The 23,384-nt window shown below is 40.7% G+C and overlaps 1 protein-coding gene across 4 annotated transcripts in view; it reads right to left on the bottom strand.

Moving 5' to 3' along the window:
* Window positions 1-23,384, bottom strand: part of IGSF11 (immunoglobulin superfamily member 11) — a 250,312-nt gene that overhangs the window by 7,515 nt on the left and 219,413 nt on the right. For all 4 annotated transcript variants that reach the window (XM_081951252.1, XM_081951253.1, XM_081951251.1 and 1 more), the window contains exons 2-4: window positions 9,836-9,999; window positions 6,855-7,062; window positions 2,544-2,699 (exon numbers count right to left, since the gene is read on the bottom strand). In XM_081951252.1, the coding sequence (XP_081807378.1) occupies window positions 2,544-2,699; window positions 6,855-7,062; window positions 9,836-9,973 (502 nt within the window). In that variant the 5' untranslated portion in view covers window positions 9,974-9,999. The remainder of the gene's footprint in view (window positions 1-2,543; window positions 2,700-6,854; window positions 7,063-9,835; window positions 10,000-23,384) is intronic.

Below are 23,384 nucleotides of genomic sequence, written 5' to 3'. Positions count from 1 at the left end.
TTTAAAATGCTTCAGGCAATCTGTCTCTCAATCTGGGACCGTAGGAAGTTTTAGATAATGTTTCCAGGAAGATTATTTTCACTCCAATCCTAGCTACAACCCTCTTGATCTAATCCTGCGTTTTAAGTGCTTAGCTAAACATGCCAATCAATTTTATAAGTACTATACATATAATGTACTATGGAGAAATCTTTAGAAAAAAATAATGAACCTAGGCTATTAACTTTGGTTCCGGGAAAAACAGTTTCCCATGTAGGGAGCACTACTGACATATCAATAAGATTACCACCATCGCCATCACTGTGACAGATATTTCCCATGCTTTATTGACCCAAAGTCTATGTTCACAATCAGTTCCACTATACTGGAATAGCTATTTGTGATTTTGAGCCAAAGACACTATAATTGGAAGTAACTGTTTGCTACGACTTCGCTAAAATCTTTTTGTGGTGGTTGTTGTGGCTACAAATTGCTGAAGACACCTTCTAGCAAAAAAATCAGTTTATTTTTATTTGTATTGATTTCCTATATTTGTTTTGTATATTTTTAGAGTTTTTTTCCAAGGATGCTTTCTAAGATGTGATGAAACACTGCATAATCAATGAAAAAATTGTGGCATAATTTTAAAAATTAAAGCTAAAAAGAAAAACTAAATTCCAAGTGTATTGTTAAGCACTGCTGCCTTTATACTTAATAACCAATAGCCTGCTATCAATGCTACCAATGGTTGGCTTATCACCCAACTTGGTGATACAATATACATAGGTTCTGCAAGAAGCATTTAAGAGAAGCTTATGATTGCATGTTTAACAGAAACCTTCCGTCTGACTTCTGATCTATCTTATTATATGAACATTAGCAAACTTAAACAACTTTTATCATTTCCCAAAGTGTGTTTTGTTCAACAAAATATTACTTCTTTCCCATTGAAACAATATTAGTTTCAAACTGACTTTTTTCTCTTTTAGTCAGAAAAAGGGGTGCAGGAAATGTTGCTGATTAATCTGACAGAAACTGGGGATTTTGTCCAATCTGGAATGCACTCAACAATGTTCCAAAAGAACAGACACATGGGTGTTAACAGTCAAACGCAGAGCCTCCAAATTCATCTCAAGGGGTGGGGGGGAAAGACTTTGTAAAGTTATTTCGGAACTGATAGAGGAGAGCAGGAGAAGCTCTGGGTAGAAATATATCTCAACCGAGTATTGGGATCAATAATCAAAATTATATTCCTGCAATCTATTTTCCTGAACTTTCAGATCGCTCTCCTATGTTTCTGGCTTTGTTTTCACTTGATTTGTTCAAAAGCTACCTATTTACAATCTACCATTACTGTTCTAAGTACAAAATATGATAGATTTATTCTCGGCAAAACACTTTGAAAAGTCTGTCTACTATCATTACTCACTTTTCATCAGCTGGTGAAATATAGCAGCTATATGTCTGTCTGCCTGTCTGTCTGCTTCTAATAAGACTTTTGGAATAAAGTGACTATCTGCATTATTTACTGATACACTTTTTAAAAAAAAGTTTTATGTTGCAAATACTTAGATCAGGGGTGTCAAACTTGCATCGTCATGGCGGTGTCGCATGATGTATCGGGACTTTTTTCCCTTTCGGTAAACCAGCATGTGACGTATCTGGCCTGGGGCCACAAGTTTGACACCCCTGACTTAGATGTTTTGAACATTCGTTTTAAAAAACCCCAAGTACTGAATCCTTCAAACAATCAAATATAAACTAATTTAAAATAACAATGCAATTGAATTATTACAACAATATTTTATGGCTTCTGTGAACATGATACTTTTTGATTTAAAAAAAACTGAAACAAGCAAAAGAACATGCATCTATTCTTTGATATTTCTGTCTTGAATTCTCCTCTTTAGAGTTTTATTTTTATTTTTTTAGCATTTATTTCATGTGAGGGCAGACAGCACTGCCAAAACTCTGAAATCCTTTGTGATATCCCATAACCTGTTGTTATGGGGTACATGATGTTTCACAGTCACCCTAGCTATATGAACCTGATTGCCTGGTATTACTATTCCTGTAAAATATATTACAAGGAAAAACAATTAAGGATGGTACTATTATGTTTTATAGTATATTTTATCATAATATTTGACCCATTGGATTTCTGGCAAATTTGCCAAAATAGCTAGCCACCATTACTTCAAAGTAATGCGTGCTATTTTATTTCATACATAAAAATATTTAAACTAATTAGAATTCCACTAGAGGGCACCCAATGCTTTTCAGGCTTGATTGTTTTCATCACCCAAAACAGATTTTTTCCCTTCTCTTGCTTGTTACTTTTAATGAGTTTTTACATTCAGATTATCAGCATTAATTGATAATATCAGCATTAATTGACAGCATTAATTGCTTGCCTCTCTTCCATAACATGCTTGGTTCAGGTGCTTTGCCAAAGTAAATGAAGCAGACGTTTGGGGCAAAATGCAAAACTTACGACCACATTACCACCAAAATAAATGAAGAAAAATTAGTCAGGCATCCAGAAAGAAAGATAGAATGGTCACCTTGGATGGACGTTGGAGGCAGCTTGGGAACATTATCCAGCCTTTCCCAGTTGTAAGTTGGCCGTGGGATGCCTTCTTCTGAATTACAACTCAGTGTGATGTCACTACCAATATTCAAAGAACCCTGAATTCTGCAGTCAGGGGCAGATGGAGGAACTGTTACAATAGAAGATGACATGGATTATTTACAGTAATTTTTCTTTTAACATTCTTGACATCTTTACAAATATAGACAGAATTTTTTTTTTTTAAAAAATGAGAGGATACAGATGCTCAAGACTAATAAAGAAGCAACACAGGTGAGGTAACCTGCTAAGACCTGCTACAGGTAGTCCTCGACTTATGACTTACAAATGGGATTGATATTTTAGTCGCAAGCCATGGTGGTTATAAGTTGAGACATCATGTGACCTGACTAAATTTTATTACCTTTTTAAAAACTGTCATTAAAGTGAACTACACGGTCGTTTATCAAACTACACATACAGTTTGAAGCCTTTTTTTTCAATGGATGCTTTTGATATTTTTTTGCCTGAAAATAGCAAAAAAATAATAATCACAAAATGCAAACGTGTTACCACAAGATGCTGCAACCACTTATAAATGCGAACCAGTTGCCAAATGCCCAAAATGCAATCATGTAATTGTGGAGTTGGTTTGGCAGTCGTAACTCTGAGAATATATCTTAAGTCAATTTTTTTTCAAGTCCACCATAACTTTCAACCTGTTAATCTTTGGCAACTGAGCTCAGTCATAATTGTAGGCTTAATTATGGCCAATTTTATTACTGTCCACACAGGGAAGGACAACATTTGTAGTCCCTCTCAATTATCACAATAAAGATGCTTTTAAAATACTTTACTTTAAAGCTAAATTTCATTATATTGATAAGGTTATGACAGGGGTGTCCAAACTTGGGAACTTTAAGACTTGTGGACTTCAACTCCCAGAATTCCCCAGCCAGCATGGCTGGCTGGGGAATTCTGGGAGTTGAAGTCCACAAGTCTTAAAGTTCCCAAGTTTGGACACCCCTGGGTTATGAGATTTATTTTTATTATCTATGTAGAGAAAGATAGTACAACCGGGAATAAAGTACGTACCAAATTCTTAAAAGCACCAAACATTAACATGGTCAAGCAAGTGCTAAAAAATAAACCATACAGAGTTTAAAGGTAGTTTTAACACTAGCAAAAACTTTTGAAAATGTGCCACAATAAATCAAAAGTAGAGAGAATTCTTTGCCTTCTGTAAGTGGTTCTATCATATACTTCTGGCTCTTATTAACAGTCTTCCTGTATCTTCTACTATCTAAAGCTAACTGGAATCTCCCATAACCCACTTCTGTTCCACTTATACCAGAATCTACAAAAGTTATCTTTTAAGGGAAAAAGTTGAAAGGGTTTTCTATCTCATTTCCCCCTTAGAAATTAGGAAACTGGACTATTACAATGCATTCAGAAGGTATTCAGACCTCCTTAGCTTTGTCAATTTTCTAAAATCCTGTTGTCAGTTTGCCTATATGGGGAACCAAGTATAGATTAATGAGAAAAAAAGTGAATTTCAGCAACTGTAGAATCAGACTGCAGCATAACAAAATTGACAAAAGTGGTCTGAGTATTTCCTGAATGCCCTGTATATTAAATATAGACATGTTGGGTAAGGATGCTATTCTGACATTCTGGTCCCTGAATGAATCCAAAGTATCCACATACACATATATTATACAACTAAGGATTAAGGGATACATAATACTAATACCTGATACTGGTAGGTATTGCTGGGGTGTGGGTTTTTGTAACAAAGTGTGCGTGTTTATGTTTGAACTATTTCTTTCTGCAGTGTCAACAAAATTACTACTCTTTCATCTAAACCAGGGGTGTCCAAACTTGGGAACTTTAAGACTTGTGGACTTCAACTCTCAGAATTCCCCAGCCAGCCATGCTGGCTGGGGAATTCTGGGAGTTGAAGTCCACAAGTCTTAAAGTTCCCAAGTTTGGACACCCCTGATCTAAACAAGCTGTGAATTTAAAAGGCATTAAAAAAAAACAAATCCATTTTGGGATTTTTTTTAAAAAAGAGACCATATTGGCAACAAATTTAATTGACAATATGCAGGTATTGATCTTGGCAAGGAGATACCCCGTTTCCCCGAAAATAAGACCTCCCTGAATAATAAGCCCAATTGGGCTTTTGAATGCATGCGCTAAAATAAGCCCTCCCCAAAAATATTGCAACTCAACAGCAACCATGAGGTGACCACGCTCACCGCTTCCTGCACTTCAAAAATAATAAGACTTCCCCGAAAATAAGTCCAAGTGCTTATTTTGGAGGTCAAAAGAAAATAAGAACCTATCTTATTTTCGGGGAAACATGGTGGCCGATGGGTACAGATAATTGTCAACTTATGACATCAATTGAGCCCAAAGGTTATGTTGCTAAGCAAGATAATTCTTAACTTTACCCCATTTTACAACTTTTTTTGCCTCAGTTGTTAAAGGAATCACTACAGTTGTTAAAAGTTAGTAAAATGATTGCTAATTTGTTAAGTGAGTTTTGCCCTATTTTACGACTTTTCTGGCCACAATTGTTAAGCAATCCCTGCAGTTGTTACATTAGTAACATGGTTGTTAAGTGAATCTGGCTTCCCCATTGACTTTGCTTGTCAGGAGGTTACAAAAAGGGATCACATGACCCTGGGAAGCTGCAACAATCATAAATATGAGTCAGTTGTCAAGCGTCCAAATGTAAATCACGTGACCACGGGGATGCTGTCATGGTTGTATTGGTCTGATTTGGAAGTCGGCCTTTTGTAACAGGCAGTGATGGGTGTAACTAGCTGGCGAGAGAGAGAGAGAGAGAGAGAGAGAGAGAGAGAGAGAGGGAGAGAGAGGGAGAGAGAGGGAGAGACAGAGACAGAGCCTGGGCCAGCCGTCATCCCTCAGATGGAGAGTCAACAGCCTCCAGGTCTAGAAGTGGCTGATGAGGAAAAAGAAGAACAGCTGGGTCCAGTGCCGGCAGCGGAGAGGAGAGCAGTGGAAATCTGTGGGCTGATCCTTGGGACGGAAGAGACACTGTTGCTAGTGAAGCCCCACCCTAACTCTGGGGATAAAAGGCAGGGGGCGGAGATGAACAGATGTGACAGACAAATATTCATCTCCCTGCCAGACAGACTTGTTAGCCTGCGGTAAGAGAGAAACTTTTTGCCAGGGATGCTGGCGCTCCTAAAAAAGAAATTATTGATTTAACTACAGATGATTTGTTTGGGGAGCTGGGTCAGAATAAGGTGGGCCTAAGTACAATATTCTGTTATCTCCAAGTTGCTTTGTGTGCCTCCTTTCCTATACTCTACTCTGTCATAATTGTAATGAAATATTTACATCCTATCCTTGTTTACTGATTACACTCTGCCCAACAACTTAGGTAAGTGAAATTGTCACTAAGCAGAGAGAGAGGGGGGGGGGGGGTTTCAAAGGACACTGTTTCTGTTCTCTCATTCAGACAAAGATCTCTCTTAGAATGTGCCATGTCTGATCCTCCTCCCACTCCATTTTTGCCCCCTCATGGGACAATGGTTAAAGAAGCCATCTCTTCCTGCTTTTTTCCTCAGGCAGCACTTCTCTAAAAAGTGCTAACTGTGTTAACAAGCTCAGCTCTGTGATCTTAATTAGTTTATTAGGACCCTCTGGCAGTCTTTAGGCACCTGAAATTTGCTGATAATTGCACATATAGGGCAGAAAATAATGTTTTATTAACACTTAATAATCTCATATTTGTGAATGGTCCCTAACCAAGGTAGTCACTAAATGAGGAGTGGCTTTAATGAAAACAAAAATATGCAGAAAGTTGAGTTGCTGATAGCAGTTTTGGAGCGAAACCAATTTTAATTCTAACCCCTTCCCATTGTTTTACTGTTGCGTTATTTCATATATGCAATATATTTCAGATATGATTGCTTATTTGTACCCTATTACTATCATTAAGTATTGTACCTTATGATTATTGGCGAATGTATCTTGTCTTTTTATGTACACTGACAGCATATGCACCAAAGACAAATTCCTTGTGTGTCCAATCACACTTGGCCAATAAAGAATTCTATTCTATTCTATTCTATTCATGAATGAAGCTGGGAAGAATCATAGAGTTAAAGTAAATTATAGTTATCTAGCACTCTTGTGCAAAACTGATGGACCACTGACATGGCAGCAGTTCCTGCTCCAGAAGCTTGCTTACAATTAAAATTAAAAATAAAGTTGTACATCAGGTCATCTCCATATTTTAAATCTATCATCCATTTGACAAAGATCATACCCAAGACATTGAGCCCAATGACTCCAATATTCCGTCCTCCTCGGTCTGGTAGATTATTCACCAAACACTGGTACGTTCCCGTATCTGAGAGCTTGGTATTGTTGATGAAGATGGAGGCACTGGTGGTTGGCATTGTTTTTGCAAACCCCACTCGCCCATGAAACTGGGCTGCACCATCAAAAATCTGACCACCCTGGTAAATAATAACCTGAAAAAGACAAAGCACCATATCATGCACACTAAAGGTTAGAATAAGCAAGTATTTACTCATTATGCTCTGATTACAATATCTCACCTGTATAATGTGATTTAAAAATATTTCAGTGTCTAGCATAAACCTGATTTTTGGATCCTTGTTTTGTGCATCGTTTCTTCTATTTCTGGTATGGAGAAGTTTTCATGCTGATTTCTTTTACTTTATTTATGGTCAAAAATCACTTTTTTTTTACAAAAATGTATAAAGAAAATTGAATAAAATAATCAAAAAGTGTGCACACCGTTATATAGATATACATAATTGGGGGAAATATAAATGCAAAATCGGCATTTGTGTACACAGCACAAAAAGATAAAGTAGCAGCCAATCTCACAAGAAATAAACAAAATCAAGCTTTTTGTAATAAAAGTACATATCATGCGTAAAAATAACTTTTTATAGCTTGGTATATTAAAATAGAAACGTGCAATATCAAAAATTATAAAACTACTCAATTCAACAAAATATTATAAGTTAGCTAAAAAGGCAAAATGAAACTCCTGGCAAATTGGGCAAAGCTGAAAAATCCATAGGGACCACAGGATGACAGTGGATGGTTTCAACTTAAAAAAGAGTTTCTGTAAAAGTTTAAAATGGATTCCAAATCACAAAATAATTTAAAGAAAAATTATTTACTATTGGACAGAGATAAGCATCAAATAACTGAGTTTGTATGAAGAACTAAGACAAAACTTAACACAGAAAAATAAGTATCTAAGTTCTTGTGCCCATTCCGTCCTAGACTTATTACCTATTTCTAAAGAAATAGAATTCACTTGAAATCAGATGTTCCTTCTGATTAAATTCCATGGATTTCAATTTTTCCCCTTGAAATTCCAAACTTAAATTTGCAGTGCTAAGGAATCAGTGTTTACAAGGCAAAAAAAGTATTTCTTTTTCCTTAAGATATTGATTGATCATATGAGCCAACATGACAGCAAGTGACAATCTACATGCATGAAGAATACAGGGCAACAGTTTAAGAGTCTGCTGTTATGGGAAATACAGGCTAACATTCTCCAAAATTATATATGAAGAAGCCAGGGGTGGGTTCCGGTTTCTGCTACTGCTGGTTCGCTCTGGGACGCGCTTTGGGTGCGCGCATGCTTGATGCGCATTGCACGCATGCTTGATGCACATTACAAACATGCTTGGTGCGCATTACACACATGCTTGATGCACATTGCACGTATGCTTGATGCACATTGCGTGCACATGCACAGTAATTAAAAATTGCTTCTGCGCATGCACAGAAGCAAAAATAAAGATGGCAGCGCCTACGGCACCGCTGACAGAACCAATTCAGGGGCATGGCCAGCCAAGTTACTATCTACTTGGCCGCACCAGTCCGAACAGGTAGGAACCCACCTCTGGAGGATGCTGTATAAAAGCGTAAGTTTTGTCAATTTTTAAAAAAAGTTTCAATTTGATGAAAGCTTTTTTTATGAATCTAGAAACTGTTACCTAACTGAAGAAAAGAACCTTCAATAAAATTTAAGATACTACGTTCACAAGCCACCTAGTATGACACACATGAGTAGAAAACAAATAGCAATAAACTTTGCGGAAATTGATTCTGAAAAGAAATTCTTATGTTTATCTGTAACAGCAGTGTGTGTTTTGGAAAAAAGGAATAATTCAGAAAACAAACTTATTTGCTATTAATAATGGAAGTGATCTAGAGCTCTTTGCTGTCGTTAACTGAAACTTTGTAGGCATGGTGCTAATTTTTAAAAGAATGTTATCCACTGTCTGTAACCATTATAGTACAGGCAAAGGTTACAGCAGGCCCTGTAGTATACAGAAGGATTCGGGTTCCTGCAGTCCTCCTTTCTGTGACTTCACCACCTACCTAGTGATGTCACCTGCAGCCCTCCATCTGCTTGAGGGAGCAAGTTGTGACTCCTGACCCTGGAAAAAATTCCCTTCCCTGCTGTAAAGGCTGCTCCAGCATGGCTTCAATGGAAACAAACAAGAAACAGGATTTTATTTGGAATTCCTTCAGTTTCCCACCCTTACATGCATGATAGCACCTGCCTGAAGTTACAGACAGGAGAAAATTGGTTAGGTTTTTGAAAAAAAAAAGATATGGAAATAAATAAGAATAATAATTTCCATGATTCCACATCAACTGTGAAATAAAATGAAAGGTGAATGAATCCGTAAACTGATTAAGTTTCAACAATAAAAAGGTAATGAAATAACTACCTGTTTTTCTAGCTGTAATGTTTTTTCCTACTTATAATATGATGATCTAGTTACCATGTCAGAGGAGTAATAAATCACTCCGTATTTTTTTTTCCTTACAAAGAGCTCTACTATGTACCATATGGTTGAAATCATAAGACCAGTGATCAGGCGCTGAGCTCCAAATATGGATTTCCGCAACGTTCTGTATTCCCTCAAACTGGAGAAATCATGGAGCCTGTAGATCTGCCTTAACCCTCACTTGTATGTTTTCATTTAAAAAATATCCTGAAATAAACCTGGCAAAAAATAAAGCTAAAATAAAGACACCCCCCCCCCCAAGATTCAGATAAAAGCTTAAGGAAATGCACGATTGAGAATTCCTCTTATTCATCTGATATACTGAAGAGATAAGCTGCGTAGCCTTTTCCACAGTTGCAAAAATTCAGTCTGATTAGGAGAAATGTGGCAGAAATAACCCTAAACAAGAAAGAAAGACAAAAGGGAGCTCATCCGTTTTTCTGATAGGACTTGGTACCTGTTCAGGTTGGTTGGCATTGGAAAGAGGCGTGACCATCCAGATGACATTAAGGTTAGTGAGTGCAGCACTAGTGGTGAAAGTACAGGGCAGGATCGCCGTCTGACCCCGAGCAACTTCAACACTCCTGGTATTCATGAAAACCTCCAAGGGACTCACTAGACCTAAAAAAAGAGAGATCAAGATAATATATTATATCTCCATTTTACAATTATGTACTAATATAGTAACAAATGGGATAATCAACTTTCGGTCTTCCTGGCACACACACACACAAATGTTCTTCTCTTGCACTTGCAACCACCCAGCTGCCTCCTTGCCTTACTTTCCAAGACTTTCTACTGCCACGAGGAATCCAAAGAAACAATAGTTAACATTTTGACCCCAGTGCACAGTATGCAGATGGAAAATGTAAGGAAAAACAAATGACTTTGCTATATTTCAATGATGGCAAACCTTTTTGTCCTTGTGCAATGCGCGTGCAACACACCCCCACGCACCCTGCACCCTGTGCTTGTGACCTCTCCGCGCATGCGCACACAACTCCCCTTCCTGTTTTGGGCCTAGCAGGCCTCCCTGAAACCTCCAGGGACCACAAATGGGTTGGGGCATGCCACATGTGACCCTCACCCCCACGCATGTATCTCCTGCATGCGCTGCAGAGACTTGAAAATCGGCTGGCCGGCGGGAGGAACGTGCATGTGCGCGGTGGAGCTGAGCTGGGGCAGCGACTCGCATGCCCGCAGAAAGGGCTCCGCATGCCACCTGTGGCATGTGTGCTATAGGTTCACCATCATGGCTATATGTGTATACTTACAGGCCACCCAACCAACTGGAGGAAATAGATGAACTCTTTGCTAATCAGTTAGGTGAGATGTGGAGGAAACAGCACTGTAGTAATGAGGAACTTTACTATCAACTAGGAAGCAAACTCTTCAGTGAATGGGAGATCAAACATGTTTCTTACATGCCTACCGGACAACTTTATTATACAAAAGGTAGAAGAGGGAACTAGAAGGACAGCTATCCTTACTAACTGTAATGAAATGGCTGAGGGGGTAAAACTATAGAAACTTCCGGGGAGAGCAACCATGTCATAGTTGAATTCACCATAATGCAACCAAGCAACTGAACTAAGTCTGATTAGTATTTTAGACTTAGCTTCAACAAGCTAAGAGAGAGACTAGGAAGGATTCCATGGGTAGAAATCATAAAAGGAAAAGCAGTTCAAGATGCTTGGGAAACCCTAAAAAATGAGATAATGAAGGCACAAGGAAAAAAATACTTAAGAAAGAAAAAACAAGACACCAAACAAGATCAGCATGATTGCTCTCCGCCAATATGAGGAAGAAAAAGGTCAAATATAAAAAATGGAAAGAGGGATACATAACTAAAACATAATATCAACAAATAGCCTGAATCTGTAAGGAGGGAGTCAGGAAAGCTAGGGCCCAAAGTGAGCTAAGACTGGCAAGTAATGCTAATAATAATAATAATAATAATAATAATAATAATAATAATAATAATAATAATAATAATAATAATAATAATAATAATAAGAAGAAGAAGAAGAAGAAGAAGAAGTTACTTTCAATATGTAAGGAACAAGAAGAAAGTCAACAAAATGATAGGTGAGCAATATAACTAATGGGAACAGAAGGCAAGAAGGTGATGGACAGGGATAAAGCGGAACTGCTTAAATTCTTCTTTGCATCTGTTTCTAAGTAAAAGGAAGAAAAAGCCCAATCTATCAAAAGCAGCAACAAGGGAGACTTAACAGATATACAAATCAAAATAGGCAAGGAATTAGTAAGAGAATCCCTTACAAAATGCAAATCACCTGAGCCAGATGGTTTACGTCCCAGGGTTTTGAAAGAGTGGCCAAACATAATCCCAGAGTCACTGAATGTAATCTTTCAAAGCTCCTGTACCACATGGGTACTACTAGAAGACTGGAAAAGAGCTGATATTGTTCCGATCTACAAAAAGGAGCAAACTGGAACCCGGAAATTATAGGCCAGTCAGCTTGATATCAATATCTGGGAAAATCTTGAAAAAAAGTGGTGAATTTGTGAGCATCTAGAAATGAACAAGGCGATTACTAGAAGCCAGTATATTTTGTTAAAAACAGATCATGTCAGACAAATCTTATTGGCTTCTAGCTAAAGTGACCAAATTAGTGGGTCAGGGAAATGCTGTGGACATAGTATGTTGGACTTCAGTAAGGCATTTAACAAGATAGACCACAGCCTACTTCTAGATAAGGTAGAACAATATGGAACAGACAGTGCCATCACAAAATGGATTTGCGGTTGGCTGACCAACTGCACCAAGCATGTAATCCTCAATAGAATTACATCTATTTGGAGGAAAGCATGCAGCTGGGCACCTGAAGGTTCTGTTTTGGGCCCAGTACTTTTCATAAACGATTTAAAGAGCAAATAGGGGAACTCATCAAATTTGCAGATGATATATATCTTTCCTACATATTTACGTATATATTTAAAGTATTCTGTCCTGCACAATGCAAAACTCTTGAAATATCTACAATGTGGTCTAAAAACCTGACAGTCATAAATACAGAAAATAAACAAACAACTCTGTAACACCATAAAAACAATAAAATAAAATAAAATTGGTAACACGCTATTACATAACTTAGAATTGTTTACAAACCTGCAACTATAGAATCTTAAAGACACCCAGAACAAACATGGTTTCTGAAACAGACCAATATGAATACTTATTCCATAAATAACTAAACAACCAACCAATAATTTGTTTGCAATGATACTGCTTTTAAGTTGCAGTTTTGGGTGTGAAAGTGTAGTTTCACATCTTTGAATGCTTCTTCCTTTAAAATAAATTCCTGCCTAAACAAAACTACCATTTCATGGCAGATCTTCAGTTCAGAGGCTAGATAATTATTCTGTTACACCAAAAGTATATTTATTGACTTCCAAAGCAAAGCAAATGCATCTAATCACTTGTTTAATAAAGGAAAACCCATATACTCCTACACATTAAGGGCAAATCTCAGTTGCTTTGGAATGTCTGGGAGGACGGTAGGTTTAAATGAAATCTCCATTGCAGTTAATTTCTTTCTCCTTTGGCCTTGCTCACAGTATATAGCTTGGTTTACTGGAAAAAGAATCTAAATCGTACTATACTTTATTTACACTTAGTCTGTAGCTTAGCTGTGATTTGGATATATGCAATTTCATTTGTAGAGGATTGATTTTTGCATGATTTTGCAATCCTGATGACCTTCATTAATTCTAAAGGCCTCCCTCATATCCCAAAAGAGCCTTGGCTGAGGAAAACTTTTTATAATCATGTTTGCCCTTTCTCTCTCATTCTTACAGACATAGTGGAAGTACGAAGCCAAGTGCTGGTTTTCCCATAACAAAAAGCAGTTTGGAAGGATGACCTTACCACAGTTTGTGCAAGACTCCCGCTTCCCTTTTATTTATTTTTTAACTTTCCCTCCTGGATTTTGAAGCAGCCAAATTAGCTGAACCAAGCCTGTGCTCCAGTTGCAAAAGAATCACCCCACACCCAGATGTGATTGGGGTTGTATCAGGAGAAAACACTCATTGGAAAATGAGATGAGAACCGGGGCTGATCAAAGGCAGTAAGGACAGAGCCAACTTGGAGAATGCCAGGACCAGTTTAGAGAGGGTGACTGGAGGTGAAATATGACAGGAGCTGTTTCAGAAGACAAGTGGCTGAGAACTGTGAACAGATCAAAGAGACAAAAACAGCTGTGAACACCAACAGGCACACTTGCTTATACGGCAATACCGACAGCCGGCTCGTGCTGGTAATAAACCTAACCCAACCCAGGGACTAAGAGATGTCAAAATGCCAGCAGAGGTTCAGGTCAAAGCATCTCAGAGTGTGATTGAAATGCATAAAAAGCAGGTAGAGCTCATTTGCATCATCATTATCATCTTGATCTTTCTTGGGCATACTCTTAATCTAAACCCTGAGAGGCAATAGTATAGTGGATCCCAAAGCCTCATAAATGCCAGTCAGCAACCAAGGGAATCTAATCTGGGATGGCTAAATGTTGGCTATAACTCAGTCTGTAGAGAAAAGAAAACTATTTCTGGCATTCCATAGTTGGAAGAATGGCTGAGGATGGAGTGCCATAAGGCCTGATAATCGTTAGCACTGTTTGGGCAATTCAACCTTGATTGTAAAAGAAAAAGAGAGGGGGGGGGGGCAGGACAAGAAGTTTATAGAAAACCATCAAAAACTACAGGCATGGTAAGAATCTCTTGCAATAAGAGAGAGGGAGAGAAGGAGGGAGGGAGGGAGGGAGAGATCCAAAAGAAGCAGTTACCTTCCATTTTTTGGAAAAGGAATTATTTTTGTATAATAAAACCTTACTGCCAACAGAAGGACAAAAAAGTCACTTTTTGTCTGTAGGATTCCCCAAAAAGAAAATCCAACTGCAAACACTTATTGTCTCAATCAAGTTCATTTGATATATCTTCCCCAATCTTTCTATCACATACACAAAACATATTGAAACACGCTTCCAGTCCCACTTCTCACATATTCACATTTATCGCCCTTATATATTTATTCCCAGAAACAATTCCCTCATCATCCTTGCATTTGTATTGTAATGAAACAGAAACAAGCATTTCCATTGTTCTGTCCAGTGAAAGTAGTTTAAGGAAACATGTTTAGAACACGATCAGCAAGCTTTGTGCGACTATGACATAAGGTATGAATGGCATTTATGGTAAACCCCACAGATGACCTCTAGGGGGCAAAGAGCATGATTGTGTGTAGATTAAAAATATTAATAATAATACTTGTAATAAAAATAATATCAAAACTGAATAAGACTATACTTGCTCTCAGTGGGTTGACGCTATGTTGTTTTTCCACAAAGGCATCAAATCTTGTATTATCCTGGGCACCACTTCTTTGTGAAATTCAGTCTTGGAAACAGACCAGCTTTCTGTATGCACACTCAGAATTCTACTCACTTATATTAGCAACAGGGGAGCAATTTTGTAATGAGCCAAGACGGCTAGCTGCTAACAGCCTAACCAAAGTGGAATTCTTTTTGTGCAGCCCTCCAGAGTTTTGGGGGTTTTTTTACATTCTGGTCTTGATGTATTGGGAAGCAATGTTAATAATCCATGCTTTGATTCAATTTCTTCTTTGCATAGATTCATAAAACTTATACTATTTTATAGCCATTTCCTATATACAGCTTTAGTATTATATGCACGTTTTAGTTGGATTTCTCGATGGCTTTATTAAGTATGGAATTCTTGTTACGATGCCAATTTGCTGCCCGCTAGTAATTAAATACCAATATGATTCATTCCTTGAACAAAGACTAGAAACTCAAATATGTCTAATGCTGCTTCCTTATCATCTCCTTCCTTCCACAGTAAAACACAGGGTTAGCTCCTCACAATAACAATCAGAGCCTTGACAATTCTAGCATATCAAAGTTGCTATGCTGTTTTTCGAAGAATACAGTCTGTCATGTTTTCCGAGCATGAAGGATACCCATGTTTCCCTTCTCTTTTTCCCTTATCAAATTTAAAATATTTCTCTTTATGGGATTTCCTATTAATGTATACCCATGGTCAAACTGTCTTTGATCAATGTTTTATTTAAGACCCAGGTAAACATGGGGCTCCTGTTCCTGTCTTATCTGCTGCAAGAAACCAGTAATTTATTGTAATCTACTAGCTTTGGAAAATATAGTAATTGTTTGGATCGTTCTCAGTTGTTGGCATTTTTAGGGTGCGTTTTTCATCATACTTGGAACTTGGAAATATTCCCATAGATTTTTCTAAAGTACTTGTAAATGAAGCCAAAAATAAGAACAAAATAAAAGCTAACAAAAATTACTGACATTCTTTGACATATATGCTGAAATGCTATGGACTGATTTCAAATGAATGAAGATTAAATTACTGAATTTAGTCAAATTGTTCAGACTAAAAGTTTGGGAAAAGTTATGTCAGAGGCAGGATGAATTTCCACTAACTCAGGTTGGGTGAATCACTCAAAATCCATTCCCTCCTATTTCTGCATTAGCTTGCAAAATTTTTAAATTTACTATTAGTTTAATAGCAATCTCTAGTGTGGTACTCCCACATTGGGTCCCCAGGCCAACTGGCAGAGCCAGGCCTTACAAAGACAGGAGGGTGGCGGCAGGATCTTCCAGAGGGCCAGCACTACAGCACAGACGCCTCTTCTTCTCGATCCCGCCAGTTGGAGTTCCTTGACCGAGTTCCTTGCAGCAGGCCTATGCTCCAAGCATGAGTGGGGCAGGCTTGTCGTAGTGGGATCAGACAGCTCTTCAAGTTACTTGGATCCATACTATGGAGGATTGTAAAGGTGATAACCAATCCCTTGATCTGCACCTGGAAGCAAACCGGCAACCAGTACAGTTTTGGGAGCAGCAGTGTAACATGGGCCATTGTAAGGCCCCCAAAGGCTGCTCATGCTATAGTACTCTGTACTTGTTGAAGCTTCCAAATGCACTTCAGGGGGTAACCCCATGCAGAGGGCATTGCAATCGTCCAGATTGCAGAGAAATAACTGGGGCTTGAGCGACTGAGCGCAGGGAATCCTGATGCAGGAAAGGCGTGCACAACTTCAAGCTGTGCAAAGGGTCTTCTAGCTGTGACGGCCATCTGCTCTTTGAGCAGGAGTCGGGAGTCCAGGACAGATTAGATTAGTTCTGACTCATCCTTTCTGATATTAACTTCTGCAGCTAGAGAAAAACAGGGCAAGTGGATAGAGCAAGATGATTTCGGTAGTAGAAAAGGACCATGCTTCTATTAAAAATGGGATTGAGGCAGCTTAAAAAAATAAGAATAAAATAATGTTGTAATAAATAAAGAATTAAAATTAAATTAAAAGGAATTTAAAAAGACAAATAAAACGATTAAATACAAGAAAGAGAGAATGAAAACACACCTCAGCAGTGCAGGCAGCTTACAGACCTAAAGTCTTTGTAGAAAAAAAAATAAAGGGTCTTGCTTGTGGCAGTATTAGTATAATAAAGGGTGGGCTCACCTAATCTCTCTTGGCAGGAACTCCTTAAGCGCAAGTGCAGTTACCAAGGAGAGTTTCTATTTCACCTGAAATGTGTCTATGAATGTGGCAGGAGAGATAGATGCTTCAATTCATCTTAAACCCGGGCAAGATTACATTCTTCTCCCATCGCCCATGTATTCCTTCAAGTTTTCATTACATTGACATTACTATGCTATGCTACTCAACATGCTTATTTCTCATTGGGCAGGTACTTCTCCGTTAAGTATATTTAAAATGGGTTTGGTTTTTTTTTTGCATTTGCAAAGCTTGAGATTCCCCTAAGCCTAGTAATACTTTCCTTTCGTTTCTCGGTGACCCTATTTTCACTATATATTTTTCATTTAAAGTACCTTTGTTCAGATATTGATTTAGTACAGAAGCAAAAAAAAGCTAACCTAAGCATCTTTAGAACTGGGAAAGGGAATCTAACAAGACAACAGAAAATAAAGTATGCTGTTTTCTTTACGTCTCATAGTAAATGCCTACGTGCCAGGCAACTCTCTAAATAAGCAGACAGACATAACTATTGTGGCCCAGAGGTTCTTAGGTATCAGCAACCACTATACTAACAATTGTATTGGCAGACACATTCATTACCCGTACATCTGCACTATTTCCCACCTGACCCTGATAGAGCTGATAGTGTTATGTCTGGGCCTGGCAGAAATAAAACAGAACTGCCAGATTATCAAAGCCCCTTTGATTCATGCTGAGCTCTGGACTCCCTGTTGCCTTTGTGAGCAATGATAAGACAGCGTAGCTCTCCTCTCCCGCAGCAGAATGGAGTCTCTCTACTGTCGCTGGGAGGAGAGTTGGCCACTGTTCCCAGAGATAACTGAAAGTATATCTACCTTCCACTCCGTGCCAAGTTCACTGATACAGAAGAGGAGAAACTCAGTGCGGGAGGTGATAAGTACAGCTTAAAATAGTCGGAGTAATAAATTAGGTTTCTTGGAGCTTGCTCAGATCTTTTAGAAAAGTTACTTTGCTCTTTTTATTTGGCTGTTGAAGGAACAATTGTTTGCTTAAATGGAATACAGTGAATGTGGATATCTGTTAGGCCATTCATGACATAGCATGTGCATTAATAAGAGGCTATGGAAATAGTCCTGACATCTTTCTGTGCTTCCTCTTCTCATTAGCACTTGCCTACATGTATGAAAGTTTAGCATACATAGACCTTTAATTGTAGAGCCTTTGTAATTTTCTATAGCATTGTGTTTCTAAAAGATCAAAGAAGATTATTGTCACATTATAGAATATGGTCTCTAAGACAAAAACAAGTGCAGTTCCAATTCAGGGGAGAAACAACAGGAGATGAAACATATAGAGGAGGAATATAGTAGGCGGGGGAGGGGCAGGGGGGAGACTCCATTTCCCTTAATGCTTGCCTCTCAAAATTGCTCCTATCTGGAGTTGTAAATGAATGGCAGCAACAGAAGAATAATATATGCATTTCTCAATAATGCCCAGTTCACCTCTGAAAATTTGACTTCCCCTTAAAATATAGGGAAAACTAGGTAACAGAAAATGCTAACAACGAATTGTTATATTTTACTCTGTGCCATCGAGTTAGTTTTTGACTCTAGTTGGCCACATACAGAATTATCTTGAGAGAGTCAACTTTACCATAAAAAACCCAGGGTTTAATTATATGTACAATTATTTTTGAATACATGTGTATACACTTGCTCTTTATAGCCTTTCCTTTTTGTTGCCACCTCCAGTCTCTTGTTACCTGCCATCTCAATCCAAGGCAGGGGAATTGTAAATTTAGAGAGAGAGAGAGAGAATTTGAATTTATTAGCCGCTCCCTTTCCAGGCAGGACTCGGGGCGGCGTACACTAAGACATATATAAACATACATATATACAAAGACATACATGCACGGAGGAGGTAATAGATTAAAACATTTAGACAAATTAAAACCATTAACATACCCCGTTTAATAAAAACCCAATATACAATAAAAATTTAAAATTTAAAAAAGACAGTCAGGAGGAATATGAAAAAATTACGGTTGAGCCAGGCCAGATAATTGAAAGAGGTGGGTCTTCAACTGTACACGGAAGGAGCGGAGATCGGAAATAATCCTGATGTCACGGGGGAGGTCATTCCACAGGGCTGGGCCCATCACAGAGAAGGCTCTGCTCCTGGGTGTCGCCCCCCGACACTGTTTGGCGGACGGCACCCGGAGAAGTCCCTCTCTGTGTGAGCGAATTGGTCGTAGGGATGTGTGGGGCAGGATGCGATCCTGCATGTAACTAGGTCCTATGCCATGAAGCGCTTTAAAGATCATCATCAAAACCTTGAAACGCACTCGGTAGACCACAGGAAGCCAGTGCAGCTCGCGCAGGAGAGGTGTTACAGGGGAGTATCTAGTCCTCCCCATAATCACCCGCGCGGCCGCGTTCTGGACCAGCTGTAGTCTCCGAGTGCATCTCAAGGGAAGCCCCATGTAGAGAGCATTGCAGTAGTCCAGGCGAGACGTCACTAGCGCATGGGTGACTGTGCGTAGGGCATCCCGGTCCAATAAGGGGCGCAATTGGCGCATCAGGCGGACCTGATGGAAGGCCCCCTTGCCACGGCTGTTACATGGTCATCCATGGACAGCCGGGCGTCTAGGAGGACGCCCAAATTGCGCACCTGTTCCATGGGGGCTAGTTGCACGCCCCCAATGGCCAGGGATGGAAGCACCTGGTTGAACCGGGGGGCCGGAAGCCACAGCCACTCCGTCTTGGAAGGGTTGAGTTTTAGTCGGTTGCCATCCATCCAGACCCGTACGGCCTCCAAACACCGGGACATCATTTCGACGGCCTCATTGGGGTGGTTCGGGGTGGAAATGTATAGCTGAGTATCATCAGCATACAGATGATATCCCACCCCAAAACCACGGATGATCTCGCCCAGCGGTTTCATGTATGTGTTGAACAGGAGAGGCGAGAGCACCGATCCCTGTGGCACTCCACATGTGAGTGACCTCCGGGTCGAACTCTGCTCCCCTGCCAACACACGTTGCGTCCGGTCAGAGAGGTAGGAGCCAAACCACCGTAAGACGGTGCCCCTGACTCCCAGCCCCTCTAGCCGGTGCAACAGGATACCATGGTCGATGGTATCGAACGCCGCCGAGAGATCTAATAGGACCAGGATAGAGGAACAACCCCTATCTCTGGCCCTCCAGAGATCATCAACCAATGCGACCAAGGCCGTCTCCGTGCTGTGCCCGGGTCGGAAGCCGGACTGGCGCGGGTCTAGATAATCATTTTCCTCCAGGTGACGTGGGAACTGCTGTACCACCACACTCTCTACAACCTTCGCTAAAAAAGGAAGGTTGGAGACAGGACGATAATTGGCTAGGTCCGTTGGGTCCAGGGAAGGCTTCTTGAGCAGGGGCCTCACCACCGCCTCTTTCAAGGCGGCCGGTAGAGACCCCTCACCCAACGAGGCGTTCACTAGGCCCAGGAGCCAGTCGCGCGTAACCTCCCAGGATGCCAGTACAAGCCAGGAGGGACACGGGTCCAATAAACATGTGGTGGGTCGCAGACGTCCACGCAACCTGTCCAAATCCTCGATGGCAACCGAGTCAAACTCCTCCCAAAGCAGTCCCTCAAGACTCGCCACGGGCGTCTCTACTGGACCACTGAAAGGGGCCCATCCCATCCGGATTTGAGCGACTTTGTCCTGTAGATATTTCCCAAACTCCTCTGCTCTGCCCTGTAAAGGGGCTTCCCGCGGTCTCTCAAACAAGAGGGAGCGAGTCACCCGAAACAGGGCGGCAGGGCGGTTATCTGCGGACGCAATAAGAGCGGCACAATATTGACGTTTGGCCGCTCTTAATGCCACAAGGTACGTCCTCAAATAGGCTCGTGCCTGTGCTCGGTCAAATTCGGAACGGGAGGATCTCCAACGACTCTCTAGGCGTCTCTTGTGGCGTTTCATCACCCTTAGCTCCTCAGTAAACCAAGGGGCCAGGGTGGTTCGTCGCCGCAGGAGAGGCCGCAAAGGCGCCACCCGGTCTAGGGCCCCGGTAGTCGCACTATTCCATGCGTCCACCAGGTCCTCTACTCGAGGGCGGGTCAGATCCACAGGAGGTGGCCCAAGCTCCGTCTGGAACCTATCTGGTTCCATCAGGCGCTTGGGGCGGAACCATCTAGTGCCTTCCGGTTCCGCCTCCTCGCGGTGGGGGGTAGCACCAGGGAAGTCAAGCCGGAGAAGTGAGTGATCCGACCATGACAGGGGAATAATGGCTAGATCCCCTATTCCCAGATCACTCGTCCACTGGCCAGAGACAAAGACAAGGTCCAGCGTGTGGCCTCCCTCGTGAGTAGGGCCCTGAATTAACTGGGTCAGTTCCATGGCTGTCATGGAAGCCATGAACTCCCGAACCCCCTCAGACGCTTCTCCCATCGACGGCAGATTAAAATCCCCCATCACTAACAGTTTGGGGGTCTCAACCGCCACCGATGAGATCAGCTCGAGGACTTCAGGCAGGGCCGCTGACGTATAGCGAGGAGCCAGGTATACTATCAGCAGGCCCAACTGCCTCCCTGGGCCCCATCTCACGACAAGGGACTCACACCCGGATGTCTGTGGCACAGTGAACTCTCTCGGCTCTAAGTCTTCCCGGATAATCACTGCTACCCCACCGCCCCTTCCCTGGGCCCGAGGCTGGTGAAATGCTCGATAACCTGGCGGGCACATTTCCACGAGGGGTAAACCACCCTCGTGGCCCAACCAGGTCTCGGTTATTCCTTTAGGAAGATGTTGCATTCACTTTAGTGCAGAAAACCAATAAACTAATAGCTTGGCTCTTGGAAGTAGCACTTCCATAAAATCTAGAGAACTTTAGATTCCTGTAGCCCAGGATGAAAAAGAATGTTTTAAAAACAAACCCATATATCTAGAAGAAAACCAAATATGCAATTTTGATAAAACATAAATTACTTGTCCAATTAATTTAAGATTTCTTGTTACAGGACCCAAGATTTCTGTTTTTCTTCTATATCCCTATCTTCTTTTCCTAATACTTGCATTTTGAAGAACAAAATGCAATTCTGAAGTTGTTTTACACTATTAGCAAGTTTATAAATATAAAAACAAAGTGCACTGATGGGAATAAAAATAACATCTAGATTGATGTTAACTTGCATAATGCTAATCAATCCTCATTAATTCCAGGGACATACATGAATCTCTCCTCTCCACTGTATAGGCCCAATTGGTTATACAATTGGAGAGTTAATGTTGTTCTTTTAATGCATCTAACATTCAGAGAATGAGCTCTTTTTTTTCTAAAGAGTTAGACCTTGAGATCTCTGCACTTTCATTTGATTGCAGAGGAATTTTGTAACAACTGTACCGATAAGGCTCAGTGATTCTTTTCATGCTTTGATGACTAAAGAAAGGCTGCTAAGTAAAACAAGGAACACTTTCCAAAATCACAATACATTCTCTCACTGCTCCTTCTGCTTAATGAAGAATTTAGCTGTAATTCAAATGTACAATTCATGTTGCTATTTGTGATTGCAGACAATGGCAGGCCATCCGATTCTGAATTGTTAGCAAAACAAGCCAAAGTTTCTGGCTTACATGAAATGCTAAACAACAAACAAATAATCAGATTGAGTTTATCTAGAATGGGAGCGATTGAGCAAAATGTATCAAAACATTGACTGGTTTTGGATTAGCTAATCTTTTTCATTTTGGCCATGTAACCTACTTGGCCAAGCATATTTATTAATGACTTCTGTATGGCTAAAACCTATTATTGAATATCATATCTCATCATTCCTCATTGCCACCCATTAACTGGGAGTTTACCAACCTTGGCCCATTTTACACATTCTGGCTACTATATAGAACAGTGATGGCGAACCTGTGGCACGCGTAGCCATTTGTCAGGGCACGCGAGGCGCTGCCCTGTCAGCTGGTCAGCACGCATGCGCGCGCTGGCCAGCTGAGTTCACCCTTTTTTAAAGCCATTTTTTGCCCTCCCCAGGCTCCAGAGGCTAGATAGGAGCCTGGGGATGGGGAAAAAAGCCTCCCCCGCTCCCCCCCCGGAGGCCCTCTGGAGGCTTCATGAGCTTCCCTGACGCCTTCGGAGTGCTCAAAACGACTTTCCGAGCAAACCAGAAGTCACTTCCTGTTTGCTCGGAGGAATGTTTTGAGCGCTCTGAAGGCATCAGGGAAGCCTCCGGAAGGTCCCTGAAGCAGCAGAAGTGACTTCTGGTTTGCTCGGAGGGTCGTTTTGAGCGCTCCGAAGGCTTCAGGGACCATCCGGAGGATTCTCTGATGCCTCCGGAGGGCGTCCAGGGGTGGGGGAGGCTGTTTTCGCCCTCCCCAGGCTCCTATAAAGCCTCTGGAGCCTGGGAAGGGCGAAAAAAGCATGTAAAAATGGGGAGGAGCGCCTGTAGTGTGCGCATGCGCACTGGGGGTCAAGCATTGCATTATGGGTACGGCACGC

This window comes from Natrix helvetica (assembly GCF_964273705.1).
Source record: "Natrix helvetica genome assembly, chromosome: 4".
NCBI lineage: Eukaryota > Metazoa > Chordata > Lepidosauria > Squamata > Natricidae > Natrix > Natrix helvetica.
Note: the sequence above shows the minus strand (reverse complement) of the source record. Positions and strands in the feature narration are given on the sequence as shown.